At 41.3% G+C, this 14,664-nt stretch overlaps 1 protein-coding gene across 6 annotated transcripts in view; it reads right to left on the bottom strand.

Annotated features, from left to right (window-relative positions):
* Window positions 1-3,001: 3,001 nt before the first annotated feature.
* MARK1 (microtubule affinity regulating kinase 1) overlaps window positions 3,002-14,664 on the bottom strand; it is a 141,162-nt gene continuing 129,499 nt past the window's right edge. The window contains exons 17-18 of one of the 6 annotated variants that reach the window (XM_004375921.2): window positions 9,113-9,157; window positions 4,487-5,137 (exon numbers count right to left, since the gene is read on the bottom strand). In XM_004375921.2, coding sequence (XP_004375978.1) covers window positions 4,783-5,137; window positions 9,113-9,157 — 400 coding nt within the window. In that variant the 3' untranslated portion in view covers window positions 4,487-4,782. Of the gene's footprint in view, window positions 5,138-8,942; window positions 8,954-9,112; window positions 9,158-14,664 lie in introns of all 6 variants that reach the window. The other 5 variants (XM_012555419.1, XM_023730967.1, XM_012555420.1 and 2 more) reach the window with 5 other exon arrangements.

The raw sequence follows: 14,664 nt of genomic DNA on the forward strand, positions 1-14,664 counted from the left end.
TGCCATTTCTGGGTCATTCCAATTATTTTTCTCCTTGATGTGTTGTATTTTCCTGCAGAATAATTTTTGATTGGATGCTACATATTGTGAATTTTACCTTGTTGGGTGATGCACATTTTGTAGTGCTATAAATGTTCTTGAGTTTTGTCCCAGGATTAAATTACTTGGAAACAGTTATTCTTTTGGGTTTTGCTTTTTAAGCTTTGTTAAGCAGGGCCAGGGCATTTAGTTTCAGGCTAATTAGTTCCCCACTACCGAGGCTGAACTCTTCTGAGTATCCTACCCAATGCTCCATGAAGTCCGAGGTTTTCTGCCCTGGCTGGTTGGAACAGGCACTGCTCCTTTAGGAGGTTTGGTGATTGTTCCTTCTAATAGTTTAGGTGGCCTCAAATAGTTTTTTCACGTGCACGTGTTGATCACTGCAGATCTCCGGAGCTCTTTCTGTACCATTCTCCCCTCTCCAGTGCTGAGCTGCAGACTCTGGCTGTCTTGGCCTCCCTGGTCTCCCAGCTCTGACCTCTCAGTCAGGGGCAACACCAGGCTCTGCTTGGGTTCCCATTCCCTACGCCATGACCTGGAAATTCTCTTAAGGCAGAAATCACAGGGCTCATGTCATTTGCTTTCTCTCAGAGATCACGGTCCTTCCTTGACTGATATCCAATGTCTTGAAAACCGTGTTTTACATACACTGTTTTTTTCATTGCTTCAGGTGGGAGGGATCTGGTCCCTGCTACTCCATTTTAGATGGAAGTGAAAGTCTGGATATGCAAGCTGGAAAGTTGAATCATGTGACAGGAAGCTCCCCCGCCCCCATTTGTCCTTTTTATAGTCCACATATTCTACTTAGTAAATGATGTAGATATAACTTTTGAAACGCCTCTCAAATACATCAAATACGTCCATTTTCACCGTTTCCCACCCTGTGTTAACCACCCCTACCTGGGCTCTCTATTTCACACTTAAGAGCTAAGGCTGCTAACCAAAAGATCAGCAGTTCGAATCCACCAGCTGCTCCTTGGAAACCCTATGGGGCAGTTCTACCCTGCCCTATAGAGTTGCTACGAGTCAGAACTGTCTACAGCAATGGGTTTGTTTGTATTGCTAACAGTCTCTGTAAAGATCTTTCTGGCTCTAGTCTTTGATCTAGCCCATAAACTTCTGTATCGATTTTCTTTCACTGCTTTTTCTCCAGCACCTAAAACCTGGTGAAGTCCCTGGGTGGCACAAACAGTTAATGTGCTAATCTGAAAGGCTGGCAGTTTGAGTCCACCCAGAGGTGCCTCGGAAGAAAAGCCTGGTGATCTACTTTTGAAAAACCAGCCATTGAACATCCTAAGGAGCACAGTCCTACTCTCACACACGTGGGTTGCCATGAGTCAGCAGTGTCTAAAGGGCAACTGGTTTGGTTTTTGGTTTTAAAACCTGACGTCCACTGGCATTCAACAAATTTGTTGCATTAATGCAAGAGTATTCTTTAATAATGGGTACCCGGGTGGCGCAAACGGTTTGTGCTCAACTACTAACTGGAAGGTTGGTGGTTCAAACCCACCCAGCAGTGCTGCAGAAGAAAGACCTAGCGATCTGCTTCTGTAAATATTACTGCCAAGAAAACCCTTGAGAGCTTGGTTCTACTCTGTTAACACATGGGGTCGCCATGAGAAGGGACGGACTCCATGGCCACTGGTTTTGTTGTTTTTTTTTTTTTCTTTTTTTAACTACGGATTAAGATCCACCTGAGGTTGCCAGTCAGTGCTCTCCATAATCTGCTATTAATCCACCTTGGGAAACCCTCCTGCTCCCTAGAATTAAGTGGCTTGTTTCCAACATGTGTCTTACAGCTTTACTAATGTCAAGCCTTTTCTCATGTTTCTCCCATCTGGAGGATCCCTTCCATTGGGCCTCTTAAATGTTATCCATCCTTCAAATTCTTCAAAGGGCCTTCCTTTCTCCCGTCTATACAGGACTAGCCCTCTCTGAATTAGCATCTGTTGTCTGTGCTTGTTTGAGCACTTTTGCTGCTTCCTATTTTGGTGTGCTGTTTTTGGTTGTGTGTGTGCTGACATTTTCTCTTCCCTGATGAACAAACTCTTGGAGCAGTAACCATCTCTGACAATCTCCTTGTATGTCTTAGGACACAGTAGATGCCTTAACAGATACTTTACAAATGAAGGCAGAGATCATCTTGATTAACTTACACATGCTGATGGACTCACTCACTTAAACTGTAAATTGGTGCCTCACTTATCACATTATTTCTGTTGTCCACACTGTGAAATAGAACTGCTGGTGAAAATCATTTCATAATAAGGACTTTTGGGTTTTATATCAAATTCTACTTTAGAGAACATTGTTGGATCGAGATTCTGGAGGATATTTTTTCTTATTTTATTTATCAAATACTGTACCCCAATTACTTCAAAATAATTATTTTTAACGTAAGGGACAGCACATCAAATAATATTTAAACAGAAACCAAGGAAACCTTGATATCACATAGCCAATGAACATAAACTGCTATTATCTATTTGTGCAAACACATTGTAAAATTAACTCTTCAAAAAAAATTCTAGGTTTATCATGAACATATAAAATGGGAAAAAATCTAAAGTGACTATAAAGATTTCATTTTTTAGTTCATAAAAGTATTAAAATAAAATTCCTTTCCATAAACAAAGAAGAACTGGCCAGAATAAGAAAATGTTAAATTAAACATCAGTTTCTGCCTTGGAAAAGACATGATCTCTCTCTACATACACACACACACACACACACACACACACACACACACACACACATATATATATAATGTGTGTATAGATACAGATATATTTAAGTATGTCAATGATAGGAATTCCTGTAAAGGGATTAAAACTCTGCTTGTCTAATGACATCTTGAAAACCTATAATGCTTTATCCCTTGGCAGCTAAATTTAGAATGCATGACACAAACTCCCCAAACAAAACACTTTTACACTAGAAAACAGGTACTGCACATTCTGATAAAGAGCGAAAGACAAGGGCTTTATTATGAGGACTGTTCAAGTAGAAGTTCAGGGTGCACCAGTGGAAGTGAATGAAGATTTGCATCAATTGTTTGGAATGAACACCAGGTTAAAAAGGGGCTACACAGCTGTTGTTGTTTTCTTCTTCCCCCAAACACTACCCTTTGCTAAGGCAAAACTACATTTCATTTTAGAACAGAACTGTTACAGAAGAAAGCTACGTCACAGTTACAGTACAGAACATAAAATTCATCCTAGTCTGGAAGCCATTATGGAATGGCACATCACCTACTCTTAGAGCTTCCGAATGTAGGTTAGAATGACAGTATTTATCACAGCTTTATTCTTCTTTAAACTGATAAAATTTGAATACACTTTCTATGTGTCGGGAGTGTGTAGGTGGGGCCCATATGTTGATATTAGAGTAATTACAACATTAAATAACATTGCACAGTCAACCTCCAAGGCTAATTCAGTATAAAATAACAAGTATTAAAATGTACCTTTACTAGTGGTTTTACATCGCATATATCACTCATTAGGAAAGAAAAGTAGGCAAATGCCCAGTTACAAAGCTGCACATTATAGGCATAATGATGTGGAATAAATACAAGAGATCTGGCAAAATATTAAAAACGAACAGGTTACATGGGAACAAACTGAACAACCCCGTAAGCATAAAACAATAACATTACTGTTATATAAATAGGATGTTTTGCTCAAAAGTCTCATAAGTACTTACAGATATTACCGTGGCAGGGGGTGGATGAAGAGAACGGAAGGATGATGAGGCAAACGTTCCCGATGCCAGTTAATTCCTGAGGTGGCATTATTTCTTAACTGCTGCATTGATCAGCACTGGAAAAATGAGCTTGTGCAGTGAAACAGTCCCAATATTATATTTCCACAATTACACTGCGGTGTTCTGAAGGCAGCAAACCTAAGCGACAGTCTACATCGTTAATAGTCAGATGAAGTATTTATTCTTCTTAATTTTGCTGCTATAGTTAGCAGTGGGCCAGAGAACACTTAGACGTTCAAAAGAAATTTGACCTAGGTTTAATTTTCCCCCAGTACTTCTTCGTAGTTAGCTCAAGGCAAAGCTATTATTTATTTTCATGTACTTTATTTTAAAAACTGTAAGTGCCAACACTGTAAACATTTTGTATCGTTTCAACCAAACCTTGTTTGATAACAAGGATGAGAGCAAAGAATAAGCAGGAATAATTCTGTGTATAATAAAAGCTGACCTATTTATCAGCTTCTGGTTTAAACCGATATATGATTTTAAAATAATTTTTAAAAGTCCATGCTACAAGTGTAAAGACTATTTTTGGGTACATTTAATTCTGGACACAATTTTCAAAACTGCATGATGGAGGTAAGAATTTTAAAAACCCACCAAAATGTAAATAACAGAGAAGAACATTTTTCAACTCAAAGCATCAAACATACATTTATGTGCAGAAATCTAGACAACTATACAAGTTTTTAAGCAATCATCTGTTTTATTATACAACTCTATGAACAGAAAATGAACAGAAATACACAATATACTTACCTGTACATGTGAACCTACGTTTCTGAGCTACAGATATTTATTATAGTTCATACAGACTTTAATTTTACAGTTCATAACTATGTATAACCTTATTGCATTAAGGGCAAATTCTACATAGGGAGTTTCACAGGCCCATCACATTCGGCAGTTACCAGTACATTCAAAACCTGTACCTCATATATGGATGTATCATCCCTGATCCTGTAAATATGGGTTTCTTTACAGCTTAAGCTCATTAGCTATTTTGGATGCAATGTTCTTAAAGGCAATAGATGTCCCCGATATTCGCTTGAAGCGGACCCCGTTAAGTGACAGCCGTGGCAACTTGCAGACTTCCATCTCCCACTGGACGAGGCTATCCTGTCTAGCGTCTCCATGGACACAGAAAAGCAAAAACCTCTCCTTTTGTTCATAATCACAGTTATTTGCATCTAACACTTTGCGGATTTCGCGCATCATGTCATTGGGGTCCATTGAACTAGTAGTCTTCATGCTCCACGTGAACCGCAAAGAACGCGGCTTGGAGTCTTTACCCTCCTCTTTGTCTCTTTCTTTTGGTTCCCCTGATGTACTTCTGGAAGAGGACAAAAGGAAGAATGAAAAAAAGTGCATCCAGCAAAGAAATTAAAACACACATAAAATCTAAGTTGAGTGCCTAAATAAAACCACCCACTTTGCACACTACCTTCAGGCAGCTACAGAGACATAGGTTACCTTGCTCTTACAAAAACAGACTCCAGGAGGCCATCTGTTTCGACTTCTATTAACACTTTCATTCTAAATTAGCATGCCTTCTTAAATGTATTTGTTTGTGGGAAACAAATTTGTAGCCAAAAGTGAAGAACTTCATACTTCTTTCAGTTCCTTAAATGTAAAAGCAGATTCTCCATGTTCTGTACATATGTACAAAACAAGGACCATGAACATCCTGCTTGCAAATACACGTCTGAAATATGAAGAAAAATGCCCTTTTTTCTGCCTTTTTTTGGGTAAACGGAAGACTGGGAACAAGGACAGCAGCAATGACTATAGAGGGCAAGAATTATTTATAACTCATAATGTTGAGAAAGAATACTGCACGGCAATTATGTAAAAATGTCAGGTCGTGGCACTCTTCTTGATATCCTCCAATGGTTTCCCGTTCCACTCATAAAAAAAAATTAAACCCACTGCTGTCAAGTCAATTCTGACTCATAGTGACCCTACAGCACAGAGTAGAACTGTCCCATAGGGTTTCCAAGGAGCGGCTGGTGGATTCTAACTGCTGACCTTGTGGTTAGCAGCCATAGCTCTTAAGCACTGTGCCAAATAGTCTATGAGGCCGCGCATGACCTACACTCCAACTCCGACCTCCCACCCCACATTGCCTGCTATTTTCCTCCACAACGGTCTCCGTGCTATTCCTTACACACTATTCCAGTATGTGCCGGCCTTCTGAGGGCTTTGGCACAGGTTCTTCTCCCTGCTGGCAATGCTTTCCCCCAGATAGCTGCTTGAATAATGCCTTCATTTCTTTCAAATCTCTGCTCTCTTTCTACATGAGTCCTACCCTGACCACCCTATCACACCACCAGTCCCACCCTTGGCATGGCCGACCCTCTGACCCTGCTCTATCTCTTCTCTATGGCACTTATCCTATTCTAGTATATGACTTAATTCATTTATGTTTATGTTTGTAATGTACTGTCTGAATCTGTCACTAGAGTATAAACTCCAGGAGGGCAAAGATCTTTCTGTTTTGTTCACCGGTGTGTCTGAGGCATCTAGAGCTGTGCTGTGCACATGGCAGATGCACAACACTTCTGTGAAGGGAATGAGCCTCACTGAATTGTCCTTATGACATACCTTCCATAAATGATGGACAACCAGAAAAACTATTTCTAATAATCACAGAAAAGGTAAAATTAATAGATTATGAATCAGAAGATCTGGTAATTACATTTGTTGAGTCATTACCCAAATAGGAATGTTTCTGTTTTAGCTTGTTAAACTATCTCACTGTATGCATTTAAGGAAGAAATGATACACTTTGAAAGGAGTTTATAATACACTACACAAACTATACTTACATACATATCATATCGATACATATTAATGTATAAATGGAGCCCTGGTGGCACAGTGGTTAAGAGCTCAGTTGCTAACCAAAAGGTTGGCAGTTCAAATCCACCAGCTGCTCCTTGAAAACCCCTATAGGGTCACTATGAGTCAGAACTGGCTCTACAGCACCTAACAACAATGTATACATTTATATATATGTGTGTATCCCTCTTATTCCTACAGTGGTATCTGAGTTCCTAAGGCTCTGCAAATTGTATAAACTTGAGAAAACAAATTTCTAAAGACTATTAAATAAGTATGGAAAGTATTTACTTCAGTATCTTCTGTATTATTCTTTTTTTGCTCAGTGAATCTAAGTATTGCATCAGAGGTCTTTCAGGGCTTGCAAATGCAACAACAGTCATTTATCAGGACCACCTATGTAACCAGATTACGGAATCAGCACGTCAGAACTGGAAGGGACTTTAGAGATTACCTGACTGAACATGCTCAATTTAAAAACAGAACTGAGGTCCAGAAAGCTTAGATGACTTTTCCAAGGTCATGAAGCTAATGAGTTGAAAAGTGAAGACGAGAAATCAGGTCCCCTGATTCCAAGACTAGTTTTCCTTCCACTCCACCGAGGAAACTCTGTGACCTGACCGTAACAGGCACCTACAGGATGGCTTTTTTCTGCATGTATCTCAAACGCATTACCACTGGTAACATTAACGGCAGAAGGCTCCTGGGAACACTAACACCAACAGCACCCGCTAACATTCACTGAGCACCTACTAGGAGCCAGGAACTGTTCTAAGCGCCTAATGCATCATTTCTTCCTTTACCCTCACGACAATGCTCTGAGGCAGGCAGGATGAAGAAAGGGAGGCACTAAAGTTCAAATCTCAGAGCTAGTGGAGGCGTAGGACAGAGCCCGTGCTTTTAACCATCAAGCCATGCCATCTCTCTGAAAGGAGAGCTCCTCACTGTAAGTGGTTCCATCTCACCGAAGCTCCTTGCTCTTTCGTCGTCTGTAAAATGGGTGCTTTTCACCCGGTTGTAGTGAGGATTAAATGGCCGGCACAGTACGTTACAGAGAACAGGTATTCAACAGGTCCTCGTTCAAGAGCAAACAAGGAAACAAAACCCCACCGAGAGGAATTGCAAAAAATGCTTTGTAAATACTTACATAAGATCAGTTATTAAATCCTTATAACATTCATAAAATCGCCTCATCATATTAAATGGATAAAAATGCACATAGGCTAACTGTAATATTAGCTGCTATTCATGATACTACAGCACTATTAGAAATTTAGTAGAAATACGGGGTGAGATACAAGGAAAGGGCTCCAGAGCAATGAGCAAGTGGGGCGTGGTCGGGGGGAGGCGCTAAAAACAAAAGTCCTCCATGTTTGTGAAATAGGTAGAAAAAAGTTACCAATGTTCTTCCTGCCTCCCTTTGTCTTCCACCAGGTGACTCAGGCACCTAACTCAGTAAAGAAATGGTTTCAGCTCTAATGACTGAATGTTAACATAGCACAGTGTTTAAAAAAGGACTACATGGGAATGCTGCCTGAAGTTTTTGCAAGGCCCATTATGTTTTATATTTCAAATAATTAAAAACATAGAAATGAAATCTGAGATACGTGTTTGCCTGGTCAAAGACACCTCCTGAATGAATAGCAAGGCCGTCCGTCCTACTGAGGAGCTACCTGTCAAGGTCAGAGGTTTCTCTTTTATCCCTTAATGTTTATATATTGTCAAAATAATTTAATCCATCATTTCTGAAACTTCTCATTCATAAAACAGGAGCACAAGTACCAACACGTCCCTACTATGGTTCCTAGAGCAGCGGCATCAACATCATCTGGGAGCGTGTTGGAAATGCAAATCTCAGGGCTCACCACAGACTGCTGAGTCAGAACCTCAGCAGGAGGGCCCAGCAACCTGTTTTATCAAGTCCTCTAGGAGACTCTGATCATGTCAAGTTAGAGACCCATAGTTAGGATGAATACACAACTAGGATCAAATGTCAGAAAACCAGAAAGTTCTGCAGGTTGGAAGTTTGAGACGCGGTCCATGACCGAACACTCACCTAAAATACATTACTGAAATAAAATCTTACAAATTTGCTTACCTCCATGTTAAGAAATTCTGGGCTATTTGACTTAGGATAATTTTAGTCATATTATTTTAATGAGAAAAGGGTCAGTACATTGTAATCTATTAATTTTACTTCTGCTAAGACACATTTTATAGAACAGAACAGCTATTTCTTTACAGAGAATACAATTCAAAATATTGTTTGGAAAACACAAACTTAAAGTTAATTAAACTTAATTACATGCTAGGCAACGTCAGGAAAACCCACCCCGATGTAAAATTTTAAGATACACATCTTATCTAGCTATTATTTCTCTTCATGTTTACTAAGTGCTGTAAGCATTTCAGAAGCACGTGTTCGTACACAGGGACCTGCAGCGAAGGATTGAGAGTGGCTCCTCACCTTGAGGGGTCGGTTCTGCCACTGGCTTCGCCTTCACTTGGATCCCTCAAAACAAAGTGGAGGTTGAGATTTAATGATAAAAGTAAAAATAGATCAAGAAAACCTACATCTAAAATGATTTTCAAGTTAACTGGCTGAGCAAACTTCTAGCATGACATTTTTCTACTACTGATCAGTCTCAGACTATGCCTCATGTTTTCATTGTAACTACACGTAACTATCATTTATTGAGCGTCTACTGGGTGTTATCAGAGATGAGATCCTAGGTGAAAGTTCAGGATTTTTTTTTTTAATATGATCTCCAATGTCTCAACCACGACATTTATTAAAGTCATCACTTATCTTTTGGTTTAGTTTAGTTCAACCTAAAATTAAAACTATTTAGTAATTGTCAGCAGCAAGATTCAACTTTGTAGTTGTTATCAAATATAATTCTAGTAGTCGCTCAATTTAGGAAATCTATGAAGCAATCTTGTAGTCAGAAAAACAGCTCAACACATATGTAAGTCTTTCTAAAGGCAAATAACAATTTTAAAATAAGCAGTTACCTTATTTCAAAAGTTACGCTAACAATTCATGCACACGATAAAATATTACAGCAAATCAACAGCTTATCTAAGCAGACAATTCTAAAAACATGGATTCAATCTTAAACAGAAATACTGATCTTACCTGGATATCCACCTGTGAAATACATAGCAAAAACCCAGAAAAACTCTACTAATTGTCACTGTGCTGAATGTAATTAGTATTTTTGAAGTGTAACAAAATTTTAACCATTTTTGTGATTTCTGTGTAATTAAGCATATACATAAAAGTATCACAGTTACAGAAAAGTTTAAATATATTAACAGATGGCTTGTGATAGAAGAACAAAATTTGAAATATCTGGGAGAATCACCAACGTGAACCCTTAAGTTAATGTTTTCTTAACATTTTAATCACTCCAGAAACGTTTATAGTATTCAGGTAAAATAACTACAATAGGAACAAAATCACAGCCACTCCTCTTCCTCCAAACCAATAAACCACATCCACACACCAAGCTCTAAAAGGACCAGTCACTTGCTGTTGCTAAAAACGTGAATTCCTCATGCCTCTCGGAGCCTTTAACTACATGCTCTCCTTGCAAAACATAAGGTGCAAAAACCCCCTTCCAATCTGAATCAAAAAGGACAATAAAGTATATTCTCACATTCAAATGGGATTTCTTAATTTCTATTTTTTTAATAACTGGCATTTGCACTGGGAAGTATAATAAAAATTCAATCCCACCTAAATAAATCTATTTTTCTTATAGCACACTGAACCGAATAAAGCATTTCTGAGCAGACTCCAAGTGATATGGGGACGGACGCGATATACTGACGGGCAGCACACCAGCCTGGCGTGAAAAGCAGTACTGCTGTTGACTCCACTGCTTAAATAAACAGTTTAACAGCAAGGGGCATAAGTCTCACGGGCCTTTCCTGTGTTCCTTCTACTTTGCCCAATAAACCAGCGTTAGCAGACACCTAGTCCACTGCCGCCGAACTTTAGGCACGAGGAATGGAACCGTCTGCGACCTCACTTCCCCTACTGTACTTGCTGAAACAGCATGTGACTCATCACCTTGTTTCCCATACCCTGTTCCTTCCTTCCTGGATGCCACTAGGACACTGGCTGGAAGACTGTCTGCTACTTGGCAACTGCTGTTTCAAACAGCCCAGCATCTCTGCTTTAACTGGCCGCAGTGGGAGGCCGATGGGGATGTATACAGAAGGCACACGCAACAACAGCATGTGCAGCACAGCGGCACTCTCCAACATCTACAACTTTTAGAAAGGCAAATACCTTATACGTAAAGGCCGTGGCTGTCGAGTCAATTCTGACTCATAGCGATCCTACAGGACACAGCAGAACTGCCCCATATGGTTTCCAAGGAGCACTGGTGGATTCACACTGCTGACTTTCTTTAACTGCTGTGCCACCAGGGCTCCACCTTATCTATAGCAATATATAACTGACTGAAATGATTAGATTACTCCCCATGTAAGAGTGAAGCTATTGCCAAAACATCACAAAGCTTGATGTAATCTCCACTTTATACAGTGATTAGTTATACAAAACCTATCCGAAGCAAATGGTTCTGTTAGCTAAAAGATTTCTGAGACGGCTAAGTCTATGCCCTCCCCCTTTATAAATGATTCTAGCATAAACACTTTCCTAACACCAGTAAACAACAGTCTCGTGTGGTCATTTCAGCATGCAGTCTCTGTACTGGCCCAGGAAAACTAAGTGGCTTTCTCTTTTCAGTAAAGCTTCCAAATACATACACGATTAACCCTAATTTATTCTTGCAAGATCCTCTTCTTTTCCTTTAGTGGCATACAACCTAGCTGGTCCCCCAAGTCTGTGAAGTGCCTTGACTTCCAAGTTTCACTCAAAGCCAGCCATGCCCCCATTCTGGTGCAGGTCACACAGGGTGTCATGGTGTGGGATCCGTCCCTTCAGGCTCTGGGCACAGTGGAGGGAGAAGGAAAGGGAACGGGGGAAAGGCAGAGTATGAACCTAGGATGGACGTAAGGGGGACAGACACGTGGGAAGAACTGATAACCCAAGCAGTGAGGTGGGAACATTAAGTAATAAGGCTGGCATATCTCCTTAGCACTGAGGAATTCTCTAGTTTATCACCAACCCTCCCAGATGTTGAATATGCTGCAAATGCAGAAAGATCAGCAGCAATTCCAGTCGGTCAGCTGCTAAAGAACGTAACAGGCTTATTCCCTGTGCTGAAACCAATGCTTTGCCTGTCTTCCTGCATTGGGTCACCTGTGGCATCTTATACAGCCCAACCTCGAGCTACCAAAATGTCCCATCAGGGAATACCTTATGCACTGTGGTGAACACGAACATATTTCTAAAACCAGAGCTGTCCACCTGGTGACAGGTGGCTTCGGAGAACTGGGGATTTTTCTCTTCCCTCTCCAAATCCAGAATTAATCAAAACCAAACCCCACTGCCATCGAGTCGATTCTGACTCACAGTGACCCCATAGGGTTTCCAAGGCTGTAATTCTCTATGGAAGCAGACTGCCACATCTTTCTCTTGCAGAGCTGCTGGTGGTTTTAAACTGCCAACTTTTCAGTTAGCCGTCAACTGCTTTAACCACTGCACCACCAGGGCCCCCTGCATTAATTAAAATACCTATAAAATCACATTTAAAAACCCTACCACGTGGTTGACAAAGGATACCAAACCAATCACTCACCCTCTGAAAAAAAAAAGCCCCATAACTACTAAACGAGATTCTTGTTAAAAATTTAATAAGCACATCGTGGAACTTTAGAAACCTTTTGCTCCCCTCGAGGATACCTCTGAACAATCTTCTTCTCCCTCTGAGGACCTGCTTCCTTCACAGCACGTACCAGAATTTGCTATGACCTTGTTGGGTTGGTCACTTTTTAAACTGCCTTCCCCATTATTCGCCTGTTCACTCGATAAACATTTACTGAGTGTCTACTATGTGTCAGGCACTGTTCCAGGACTTGGGGACTCAGCAGTAACACAACAAATTAAAAAATGCCTGCTTCCATGGAGCTAATTTGCTAGCTGGGAGACAGTCTACAAATAAGTGAAGTGTATGTACCATGTTAGGGGGTGTTAAGTGCTATGGAGAAAAATACAGCTGGGAGAAGGGGTGGGGGGTTGCAGGGATGTGATTTGAAATGGGGTGACTGGGGAAGGTCTCCCTTGAGAAAGTCGCATTTCAGCAAGCACCTGAGGAGGAGAAGCAGCAGTGATCCATGCAGACATACAGGGAAGAGGACTCCAGGCAGAAGGAAGAGCAATACAAAGTCTGGAGCAGGAGTTTGCCCGGTTGGCAAGAGGAGAGGTGGTATCCTCTGGCTGGGGTGGTAGCACAAAGGGGACAAATGGCAGAAGATGGGGTCAGTGCAGAAATGGGCGGCCAGACCACATACGGTCCTGTAGACCACAGTGAGGGTTTTAAACTGTATTCTGACCACGATGAAAGCTATTTGAGGGTATTCAACTGAGGAGTGACGAGACTGGATTTCCACTGCCGAGAACAGACTAGGAGGACGAGGGCAGAAGCTAGGAGACCTGTTAGGAGGTGGAAGATTCAACGGCTTCAGACTGTCATGGCAGCGGGGCCAGTGGGGGAAGCAGTGAGATTCTAGAAACACTGGGACAACATGCTAGTGGATTTCACGTGCGCTGCGTGAAAAAGAGGACTCAAGGATGCCTCCAAGGTGTATGGCCTGAGACGCTGGAAGCGCGGTGTTGCCGTGACCCCAAACGGTAAAGAATGAGGGAGGGACAGGTTTTGGGAAGAGGACTGGGAGTTCAGTCTTGGAAACGTTCTGTTGGAGAGTTTATTTTGTATCTAAATGGACAGGCTGAGGAGGCATTTGGATAATGTGAGTCTGCAGTTCAGAGGAGAGATCGGGCTAAAGACATAGAGTCGGGAGTTGTTCCTGTAAGAAGGAACCGAACGTCATGAGCCTGAGTGAGATCCCCAGGAGACTGAAGACAGCCAGAGAAGCGTCTAAAACTGAGCCCTCCGACATCCTGCTATCTGAAGATCAGCGGCAAACAGCAAGGGAACCTGAAAAGGACCAGCAAGGGGCCCGAGAAGGGACCGCTAGTTTATGAGGCAGGAGGGAAACCAGGAGCCGAGTGAGGAAAATGGTCCAACCGTCTAGACATTCACAAGACTATGAGTCACTCACAGGAGGCCCGGGCTATGCTAGCGCCCAGTAGAGTGCCTAGCACATAGTAGGGCTCCGAGTATTTGCTGGATGGCTACCCAGAGATCCTTCTCCCCTCCAAACAGACAATCTCTCAGGCACTTTCTTGCTCTGGTATTCTGTCTCCTTCCTTGTGGTCCAGCGCCCTTTCACTATGTCTAAATCTACACTTTTATTGCGAGACAAAGAGAAATATTTTGCACAATGATTAACCACAATTAGTATTTCAGATTTAAATTTCAAATTCCCACCTCCTCCCTAGTTTTAAAATTAATCCTTCTTTAACCATGAGAAGGTACTGGCTTTTAAAAATGGCCTTAAGGAGTCAATTCAGCTCCAAAAGCAGAAGCTACGATGATTTGAGGAGAACCCTACGGTCAGGGAACTCTGTGGTCTGAGTGACTCTGGTGGGTCTTTCTTTCTCAAGAGGCCATACTGCATGGTAATTGCTCACATGATACAAAATCATGGAGTGATATAGTGAAAAACAGCACACTGCATTTTCGGATGTAAAGTCTTAAATTCGGCTGTGTGATCCTGGGCAAGCTGACCCATAAAATCACTCCATGACAAGGGCAGAGCCTAAAATGGCTTTTCTTTTCCACATCTATGCTTTAGAATCCTAGGGACAGTAATAACATGGAGAATTAAGTACTTAATTAATATTATTAAAGCAAATATAATAATTTCTTACCTATCACTTAAGGCACAGCTCAAATAACCACGTGGTGTGAAGCCCTAACTTTCTCCCCAGTCAGAACCACGGCGCCTTCCTCCGGCCCCCAGCACAGAGCTAGTGCG

Source organism: Trichechus manatus, unplaced genomic scaffold (assembly GCF_000243295.1).
Source record: "Trichechus manatus latirostris isolate Lorelei unplaced genomic scaffold, TriManLat1.0 scaffold00039, whole genome shotgun sequence".
Classification (NCBI taxonomy): Eukaryota; Metazoa; Chordata; class Mammalia; order Sirenia; family Trichechidae; genus Trichechus; species Trichechus manatus.